The sequence below is a fragment of the Felis catus genome, chromosome E2 (genome assembly GCF_018350175.1).
Source record: "Felis catus isolate Fca126 chromosome E2, F.catus_Fca126_mat1.0, whole genome shotgun sequence".
NCBI classification, from domain to species: Eukaryota; Metazoa; Chordata; class Mammalia; order Carnivora; family Felidae; genus Felis; species Felis catus.
This window is the reverse complement of record NC_058382.1, coordinates 34,244,962-34,255,162: the sequence shown is the minus strand read 5'-3', so window position 1 is coordinate 34,255,162 and position 10,201 is coordinate 34,244,962. Positions and strand designations below refer to the sequence as shown.

At 45.8% G+C, this 10,201-nt stretch overlaps 1 protein-coding gene across 3 annotated transcripts; it reads right to left on the bottom strand.

Moving 5' to 3' along the window:
* Nucleotides 1-1,287: 1,287 nt before the first annotated feature.
* LOC101084154 (ADP ribosylation factor like GTPase 2 binding protein) lies at nucleotides 1,288-9,751 on the bottom strand. 3 transcript variants are annotated; one of them, XM_006941540.5, is made up of 6 exons: nucleotides 9,406-9,751; nucleotides 8,647-8,708; nucleotides 5,839-5,945; nucleotides 3,372-3,457; nucleotides 3,063-3,159; nucleotides 1,288-2,542 (listed from the first exon to the last, which is right to left on the bottom strand). In XM_006941540.5, exons 1-6 carry the CDS (start codon nucleotides 9,441-9,443, stop codon nucleotides 2,468-2,470), a joined length of 465 nt encoding a protein of 154 aa, XP_006941602.1. In that variant the 5' UTR covers nucleotides 9,444-9,751; the 3' UTR covers nucleotides 1,288-2,467. The 3 variants fall into 3 exon arrangements, with proteins under 3 accessions (XP_006941602.1, XP_003998116.1, XP_044901844.1); XM_003998067.5 differs by having other exon boundaries at nucleotides 1,288-2,618; nucleotides 9,406-9,748; XM_045045909.1 differs by lacking the exon at nucleotides 9,406-9,751 and adding an exon at nucleotides 9,029-9,249 and having other exon boundaries at nucleotides 1,288-2,618.
* Nucleotides 9,752-10,201: the final 450 nt, after the last annotated feature.

Genomic DNA, 10,201 nt, shown 5'->3' with positions numbered 1-10,201 from the left:
GGGGGCCAGACCTCACCTCCCATCATCACAAGAGTACAGGAAGTAGGATATTTTGAGAGAGCCCACCGTCACGTAACTCTTATTACAGTATATTGTTGTAATTGTTCTATTTTCTTGGTGTTAACCTCTTACCATGCCTTTCTAAATTGAACTCTGTCACAGGTGTGGACGTACAGGGAGAAACAGTGTGAAGAGGGTTCGGTATTATCTGGGATCTCAGGCATCCACGGGGAGGGGGTGTCTCGGGGCAGATCCCCTGCAGGTGGGGGCTACTGTTGAGTCCAACAGTTGTGGGGGACCTGCTCCAGAACAGAGGGACGGGGTTAAGTCAGACGCCCATGTCCTGGTTAGCCTGGGACAGGCCCACGGCCTGCCTGTTGTCCTGGTGTGGATACTAACAGGATCGCTTTTTACTCTCAAGTGGCTCAGAATATGATAAACGGGAGTCATTCCATGATTAAGCCATAAGGAGGGAGTTTAGTGTTAAGATCAACTCATTTTCTTTTGGCTTAAGAGGAAACAAAGTCCTAGGCAAGGTCTTACCAGTTTCTAACCTGCTAACACACAGCCCACTGCACTGCGGATATTAACATGCTTCCTCAAACAACTACCTTTCGGTGAGGCCGATGCCTCCCCGATCCTCAGACCCTGCAGTTGAAGGGTCTGCGCTTCCCTGCGCTTCCCATGGGCGAGGAGGTCTGAGCAATATGACAGGGCAGCTGTCACGGAGACTGGGCAGGATGGCGGGCTTTCTCATCCCAGCCAGCCCTGAGCCCCACCAAAGGTGGCACACGATGATGGAAGTCCCTGCGTGGACAGAGACAGGTTTCTGGTTTTATAAAATCAGAAAGCCTATCTGCTAATAGTAAGCAACAGGCTTGCTTTTTTTTTTTTTTCTGAGTGGAAAAGAACTGTTTACCTCTGCTGTTGTTCATTTTTCGTTAAGTCCACATACATGGGTTTTCTCAACCAGGTCTTCATCAAGTACTTCGGACATGCCCAGCCTACAGTGAGTAGCCCTTTATAGAAAAAGGGCAAGAAGGGAAAGCAAGGCCAGGAGGGGCAGCAATGGAAAAAGCTGGCTCTGCGAGGGCCTCTGGCTTTGAAGGACCAAAGCAGCAGTGACCCTGAGGGCAGGGGTGATAGCCAAGAAAGGGGAGGGACTCGTGGAGAATGACGACTCTTGCAATGCACCTCCGAGTATATTCATGGTACAAAAGTAATAAGTGCCACGCATCAGTACAGAAAGAGTCTACAGCTCACACTTTAAGACCAGAACAGCCAACCGAAGTTTATAAGTATAGTCTTTTTACTTAAAAAAAAGAAAAAAAAAATATATATATGGAAGGTACACATTGAGAATTGAAATACTATGTCTTGTCTTTCTAGAGATGTGACATCCATGTTTTCTGGTGATTTCTATGAAACACTGCTAAATCAAGGCATACATATGACTAGTGAAGCTGTTTGCGCTCTCCTACTCATGCTGAGCCAACCCAGCGGAACACCGCCTTGGTAGGGAGATCTGGACAGGAAGGAACTGCAGAGGCCCTACTCCAACAGAAAACCTAACAAACTGATTTACACAGAAGGGTAAAGTTTTAGCAAACCTGTACGAACACTTAACATGCTGTAAGAAAGGGAGACCTTTTAGCCTACTTCCAGCATAAGCACACACTCACTGGTGCCCAGTAAACTAGGTACACCAACGTAGAAAGCATCTTTGCTTTCATAGCACTAATAGCTAAAAAGCACACAGTATATAATACTTTGATCTTTAAGTGGGTAATCATGGAAGCTCCAAGATTATAGCCACTAGGTTAGCCTGAGTATTCATCTATAAAAATAGTTATCTATAAATGCTTAAAAGAATTCTAGAAACAGACTACATCAGGACCAACAGAAGACAGAGTGATGCAGGGACTGCCGACTGTAAGACAAGGAAGTGATTTTCACAGGTAGCTTCAGGTAAGGGGCATCTTTCCGTTATTCCTACAGCCAGGACCAGCTGGGATGGGAGCTGCTGCAGAGGGCAGCTGTCTCAAGGAACAGCCTAGAGAAATGTTCCCACGTGGGTAGAAACCCCTCTGAGGCTGCAGGACTGAAACTGATGCATACAGGAAGCTGTTAGCACACAAAAAGCCTGATGGACAGGCGGGGCCAAAGAGGGGTGGAGCTGGTGGGTTCTTCCAAATGCTGCTGACCTACCAACTTTTATGCTGGGGATGGGGTGGGGGGGGGGGGATGATGGCCTCAGGCTTGCTCCAGAGGAGCCTGACTCAGGCCTGAGAGAGGGGTCTACTTGGGGAGGAGTGCTAGGATTACTGAACACAAGGTGCTTCAGGGGCCTAGGAGGGTCAGATGGACTGTCTTCTGACCCATCAATACTTAACGTCAGCAAAGAGTTGTGGAACAGAGCCCGTCTTTCCAAGATGTATTCTGTCACATAGCCAAAGCCTCTTCCAGTCTATGGGGCTGGCGACGTCCAGGAAGATATCTCTGCCTGGTGGCAGGGTCTAGTGTCGCAGATCATTCTGGGAAGCTGGCACAGGGGATGATTTACACAATGAAGTCACCACTAAACCACTGCTTAAATCCAGTCCCCGGCCTTCTTTTTCCTGCATGAGAAAAAGAATCCCAAGCGGCAAGGAGGAGGGAAAAAACACGAGTCCTTTCCTAGCTCCAAACCCTGCCTATGGCACAGAGGGAGGGAGGGTGGAAGGGGGTTATTTTGCATTCTTGTTCAGCACTGGCCCGGTCACTCAAAAAGTATACCTCTCTTCACTGAAAAATACCTCTTTTTCCTATTAAGAGTTTGCCTTATAAGAAAGGCAAGGCAGTTAGACCTGCTTTTTGGTTTTGTCCCTCTGATTATTTAGGGATTACTTTAAGAGGAACCTGGGTCCTGCCCAGAAGGCAGCTGCTCACTCCGGACACCTTGCTAGCTGCCAGACTGATATTGGCCAGTCATGGGGAGAAACATGGCAGCTGGTCTACTAGGAACTATCTGGAACTATCTCAATGGTTCCATGTGGCTAATGACACAAGCAAGAGGGACTTACTGCTCTGTAGTCCAGAAACATTTCCTTAAAAGCCAGAAAATCTGTGAACGTGAGCAGCATGTCAAATATGTCACCAGCCACTTCATCTTTATGATGCCTGCAAAAGAAAAGGATGGCTGTTTCATGGAAGACTGAAACAGATTCTGTCCCTTCAAGATTCCATTTGCAGATTTTAAGGGCCTTCCCACCCAGGACCTAACCGCCAAGGGCTGTAAACTTTCATGATCAAGCAATGAAAAAAAAAGGTCTTTTTTCAGAGTAAAGGAGAAAGGGAAAACAGGCAAAAATGCAGAGTCAAGTTCAACTCACTGCAAAGTTGTCGTGAAAGCTGCCATGTTAAATCCAGGAATCCGTTCCAGGAGCTGTTCTTCAATATACTTTTCTACCAAAGAAATCTGTAAGAGTGGACAGGATCTTGGTTTTAGGAAAACAAGGCGGCTTTTCAGAAAGCCTGGCCTCCAACGTTCGCAAACATCTCCTGAGGGCCTATTTTATGTGCCAAGCTCCATCTTGAGAACAGGGGATACTAAAGAGAACCAAAATACAGCTCCTGTCCTCCGTGAGCATGTGCCCTGGCACACCACGGGAGAGAGGCATCTGCAGGTAATTACCCTGTGACAAGATGAATGCGCTAATGTAGGTAGAGACCGTGAACAGCAGGGCTCCCACCCCCCACGGCAGGAAGTAAGGAACGAAGCGGGGCCTTTTTTCTTGGGTAGATGGAATCTGTGCAAAAAGAGTGTACAGGTGCCCCTGGATGGTTAAGCGTCTGACTTCGGCTCAGGTCACGATCTCGCAGTTTGTGTCTGTGGACCCCGTGTCGGGCTCTGTTCTGACAGCTCAGAGCCTGCTTGGGGTTCTGGGTCCTCCCTCTCTCAAAAATAAACATTTAAAAAAACGTTTAAAAAGGAATATATAAAGAAGCATACTGTTGGAGGTAATCACAGGTTCCTCATTGTAAGCTGAGGCTTGACTTGGGGAAACCATCAGGTATGCCATGCTTCTGAGGTTAAGAAAGTTCTCGAGGCTCAAACCTCTTCTCAAATGAGACTGTTCTAGGAGGCTACCGGAGGCCTCAGCACAATGGGAAGGCCCAAGGGTCCAGAGTTGAAACTCCTGGGGATCTAGCCTTGGTTTTCGCTTCTACCTAATGGTCATGTGCACCTGATTACACAGTAGGAAAAAAAAAAAAAACAAAATGCAGATGTCACTTGAACAGTGTTTGAACTGCACGGTTCCACTTATTTGTATTGATAAGTACAGCACTATACCATAAATGTATGTTCTCTTCTCCATGATTTTAGTGACATTTTCCTTAGCTTCCTTTATTGTAAGGATACAGTAGTACAGAGTATCTATATAAAATACGTGTTTATCAACTATCTCCATTATCGGTAAGGCTTCCAGTCAACAATAGGCTATTAGTAGTTATGTTTTTCAGGAGTCAAAGGTTATACACAGGTTTTGTTTTTTTTAATTTTTTTTGTTTGTAACGTTTATTCATTTTTGAGAGACTAAGAGTGTGAGTGGGGTAGGGGCAGAGAGAAAGGGAGACAGAATCCAAAGCAGGCTCCAGGCTCTGAGCTGTCAGCACACAGACCAACGCAGGGCTCAAACCTGTTAACTGTGAGATCATGACCTGAGCTGAAGTCAGATGCTTAACTGACTGAGCCACCCTGGCGCCTTTATACGTGGATTTTCAATTGTGCAGGTGTGGGCACCCCTAGTCCCCATGTTGTTTAACTGTATTGTGTGCAAGTCAAAAGGTCAATATATTGTATATGAATACAATATACATATGGTATACTATATATATATATATATATATATACACACATATATATACATACACACACACAGAGTATATGAATGCAAGGTTTATAGAACCCATATATTGTAACTGAAAACGGGATTTTGATCAAGCCAAGCATTTTCTAAAACAGAAGCTGGAGGAGCCCCTGGGTGGCTCAGTCAGTTAAGAATCCATTCTTGATTTTGGCTCAGGTCATGATCTCACAGTCGACAGTGTGGAGCCTGCTTGGGACTCTCTCTGTCCCTTCCCTACTCACTCTCTCTCCTTCCCTCAAAAGAAAGAAATAAAAATAGGAGCTGGACAAAAATCATCAAACACCCTCAAGAACTGCAGAAGAAAGCAATGGGGGATTCTTTTTTTTTTATTTAAAAAAAAATTTTTTTTTTTTTTTTTAACATTTATTTATTTTTGAGACCGAGAGAGAGAGCATGAACAGGGGAGGATCAGAAAAAGAGGGAGACACAGAATCTGAAACAGGCTCCAGGCTCTGAGCAGTCAGCACAGAGCCCGACGCGGGGCTCAAACCCATGGACCGTGAGATCATGACCTGAGCCGAAGTCAGATGCTTAACCGACTGAGCCACCCAGGCGCCCCAGCAATGGGAGATTCTAACTACAATTCCTGGCAGTTACTGGTGGCAGCTTCTAAAGTCCTCCAAATGTCAACATCTTAAAAAAAATTTTTAAATGTTTCTTGTTTTTTTATAGAGAGAAAGAACACAAGCGAGTGAGGGGCAGAGAAAGGGGGAGACACAGAATCCGAAACAGGTGCTAGGCTCTGAGCTGTCAGTAAAAAGCCCCACGTGGGGCTCAAACCCACAAGCCGTGAGATCATGACCCGAGCGAAGTTGGACACTTAACTGACGGAGCCACCTAGGTGCCCGAAATGTCAACATATTTGGATTCTGAATTCACATTTTAAAGAAATTCTAATCTCTGGGGAAAGAAACAGAAAACCACTTACATATTCATTAAAAATAGGTGTGTAGGTGAGTTTATTCTCTTCTGTGTCTTCAAACTCCTGGTAGTACTTGTCCATGAAATTCCTCTGTAATAACTGGAACTCGTCATCTGAACAACAGGAAAATTTTATTCTTTTCAAGAGATTAAAAACCATTGATTTATAAATAGGCCAAATTCTATGTCAGCAGAACTGCTTCCTAATGGTCAGTCTCTAGGAGAGGGAAAGCTAACAGTGTTTTAGGGAAGTGTTCAATAGGACGCCGATGTTCAAGTAGCCCAGTCTTTTTATTAATAAATATTAATATTTTAAAAATAGTAATTTAAAATATTTAAATTTAAAAATATTTTCATAATTTAAAAAAATTAATATTTTTAAAACTCAGTCTTTTTATTAATATATATTAATATTTTAAAAATAGTGGTAAAATATACCTAACATTAAATTCATTATTTTTTTGTTGCAAGCCCTTCTAATATGTCACATAAAGTTTAAGAAACGTATCAAATGCAGTATGCTAAAAAACCAAGAGTCACATAATATCACATTTTTCTAAGTCCTGTATTTAGTATTCCACATCAATGAGTCTTCGAGGAAAGGCAGGGGAGGTGAAGCCTTCTATTAAGAGTCTAGCTACATCCTTACTCTCATACCTCTGTGGTTCCTGATAGTTTGAAACACATTAAGTATTTTATTTTACTATTTATCTTATTTACATCCAAAAGTTAGCATATAGTGCCATAATGATTTCAGAAGTAGATTCCAGTGATTCATCCCCTGTGTATAACACCCCGTTCTCATCCCAACAAGTGTCTTCCTTAACGCCCCTTACCCATTTAGCCCACCCCCCCACCCACAACCCCTCCAGCAACCCTCAATTTGTTCTCTGTATTTAAGAGTCTCTTAGGTTTTGTCCCCCTCCCTGTTTTTATATTATTTTTGCTTGCCGTCTCTTATGTTCATCTGTTTTGTATCTTAATTCCACGTATGAGTGAAGTCACATATTTGTCTTTCTCTGACTTTGCTTTTAGCATAATACCCTCTAGGCCATCAATATAGTTGCAAATGGCAAGATTTCATTCTTTTTGATTGCCGAGTAATACTCCACTGTCTCTATATACCACATCTTTATCCATTCAATCTGTCTATGGACATTTGGGCTCTTTCCATACTTTGGCTATTGTTGATAGTGCTGCTATAAACATGGGGATGCATGTGTCCCTTTGAAACAGCACACCTGTATCCCCTGGATAAATACCTAGTAGTGCAATTGCTGGGTCGTAGGGTAGTTCTATTTTTAACCTTTTGAGGAACCTCCACACTGTTTTCCAGAGTGGCTGTACCAGTTTGCATTCCCATGAATTCACTTTTTTTTGAGAGAGCACGGAGGTGGGGGAGGGGGGTGCAGAGGGAGAGACAGAACCCCAAGCAGGCTTCATGCCCAGTGGGGAGCCCCCGACTGTGAGACCGTGCCCTGAGCTGAAATCAAGAGTCAGACCACCCAGGCGCCCCTAAGTGTGGTTTGGTGGCATTATGTACACTCCCATTGTTGTACAGCCATTACTACCATCCTTGAGTCCATTTTAAACCCACCCATACGGGGTGGCCTGGGAACTCCATCACATTCCTTTCCCACAACGGAATGAAATGGATCTCTCACTTGAACATGATTTCAGCAGCTGTGGTGGGAACAGCGTAGTGATCAAGCACACGGGCTCTGATCCTAGCTCAGCCACGTCAATTGTGTGACCTTGGGCACATTTCTTAGTTTCTCTAAGCCCCGGTTTTGTCAACTAGAAAATGAGAATGATCCTAGTACCTATCGCATAGGATTGCCAGGTGGAATTCAGATGAGGGTTGGTAGAAAGACTGGCTTATAGCCAACACCTGAACGTGAGAGAACAGGGAATTTTAACAAGTGCAGACAATAATTACTTCTAAAAATAAAAGGGAAGCTTCACAAATGACCTAGACTTTAGGGTAAACACCCTGAGGTCAAAAAGGGCTCATTTTCCCATGGCACACAGGGTAAGCAAAGGACAAAAGAATTCAAGGTATTCCTCAGTATTCCCCAGAAATCTTCACCTCCACACAGGACAAGGGCTTAATGGTGAAACACCTGTATTTAGGCATTAAGGGCATGAACTTTCTTGGGACCTGAAGATTACAAACGTGTGGGTCAGTGATTTTCAGACTGAACTAGACTAAGAAACATCACTAGCACCACCACAGTAAAGGTTTCTTTTTCGCCTAATTCTCAGAAAACTCAAGACAAAAATTTTCTCAGAGTTTCCCCTTCCCATACATTTGTCTTAAACCTCGGGTGCCTGTCACCGCTCGTTACTTAGCAGGTCTGTGCGCACCAAAAAATGAATGCACGAATAGGAACTCAGAACCCAGGAAAATACAGAACCAGCGAAAGTATGGCATTTTATTTTCTTCACGGACACGCACGCTGTGATGATGTCACCATGCTGTGGTTTATGGTACAAAAAATGTTAAAACTCAAAACCAAAAAAAAATGGAATTCCTCTTATTCTTTGAAATAAGTCGCTCCTGTTTTGCCAAGAGGTCCGTAACGTCTAGGGCCCCACTACCTGGATAGCTGCCTTACAAGACCTGAGTATGATTATTACTTGTTAAAACAAGGAGAACGTTTGCCTCTAAAACCACTTAATCTCACTTAACATGAGTCTGTGCTACATTAAAAATTATATGCAGCTTGCTGTTTTCTCTCAAAATTAACCCTCCAAGCTGCAAAGATCTAAGAACTAGAGAGAGCACAGGTGAGACTGTGGTAAGGAAGCTTACCCATGATAATGTCCTCTAAATATCCAACCACGGCATCAAATTCTGCATCGGAGGCGGAAGAGCTGAAAAATATACCTGGATTAGGTGCTGTTTCAAATAATTCGCTTTAAACAACTGTATTAGAGGCACTTTCACACAGGTGCAAAAGAGGGCAGAAAAATGAACTCCCCATCACCCAACTTCAACAATTAAGAATGATTATTGTCTACTGTAGCAATTCCGAAGAAAACGTATTTTTGTGACATTAGGGTTCAAGGGCTCCATTTTCAGAAAACCTGTTATGACACAAGGAACTACAAAAGGGACATATAAAGGGAGCAAAGGCTCACATGGCACATCTTAAGGCTCCTCGTATTTATGTATTTCCTTCGGGTTTACTCACCGCACCTTCGCTATCACCCCCTACCCATCAGCTTGTGAGCGTGAAACTGGCGCGAGCGAGATACTGGCAAGGGGACAATTGGATTGGAAGTCCCTGTTGGTGGAGGTGGTGGAGGGTCCTCTGACCCGTGGTCGGACCTTGGCAGCTCAAACCAGGGTCAAAGCCGGGGGAATTGTGATGGAGGCGTTGATCATCGCGAGACACTCGCCCCGCACTCCCGTCCTCAGGGCTTAAACCCGGAGGTCACAGCAGCCGCACAATCAACAGCGGGAACTAGGGAGGAGCCTTGGCGGTCCCTCACCCCCACTCCACCCCTCGAGGACACCCGTTCCCCAGGGCGGAAGCCGAGGCCTTCCCGGCCCGACGGCGTCACTCACAAGGACAGGGCGAAGCTCTCTTCCTCTACGGCGTCCATCGCCGCCGCCGCTGCCGCCGCATCCACGCGCGGGGCGAGCAGGCCCGTCGGACTCTTATCCCGCCCGCGGCCCGGGCCCAGCCTGCGCTCCGCTCCTAAGAGCCCCAACCGGCATCTGGGAGGTCTCGCCGCCAACTCCGCGGCTGCTCACGGCCCAAAAGATTGGGCCCTGCGTGCGTGGCCCGTGCTTCAGGCTCACCGGCTGCAGCCTCGCGCCGGCTCGGCCCCACGCGGGGCCAGGCCTCTCCACGCGCGCCGCAGCCACAGTGAAGTACAGGCGTCAGTTACCCACAACCGCCGCGCCCCGCCTCCCGTCACCATGGCCACCACAACCCCATCCGCTGCCCCGTGGCTCCCAAGAGCCAATCACAGGCGCGCGCTGCTCGACGCCGGGGGCGGGGCAAAGATAGGGAGAGGAAGCCAGGAAAGGGATAGAGAGACGCGAGGGGAAGCTCCTTGAGCTTCAAGAGGCAAGCCTGGGTGGGGGTTACTGGGTGTTCTCTCGCTGTGTGGGGTTAAGTCTCACATCGCCCCCATTTTAAGGAGGAAGGAATCGAAGTTAAGAGCCTCAGTTTTCTCACTTGCAATTTGTCGGTAAATTACAGGATTTAAGAAGATTAAATAATTTAAAGAGGGTTGTAAGAGCACTATGAACTGCAGACTTCTTGAGAACCAGTCCCTCAGCTTTTGAATCGGATAATGCAGACCTCTGGCCTGCCTGATTGCCAAGATGCCTGTTGGGGCTCTCAAGATAGTTA

Bases quoted from the DNA above. Each gene is read 5' to 3' on its own strand.
- LOC101084154 (XM_003998067.5), bottom strand. From the start codon at position 9,443: ATGGACGCCGTAGAGGAAGAGAGCTTCGCCCTGTCCTT. The intron at 8,709-9,405 runs GTGAGTGACGCC...TATATTTTTCAG, and splicing joins GAGAGCTTCGCCCTGTCCTT to CTCTTCCGCCTCCGATGCAG. The intron at 3,160-3,371 runs GTGAGTTGAACT...TTTCTTTTGCAG, and splicing joins GCTTTCACGACAACTTTGCA to GCATCATAAAGATGAAGTGG.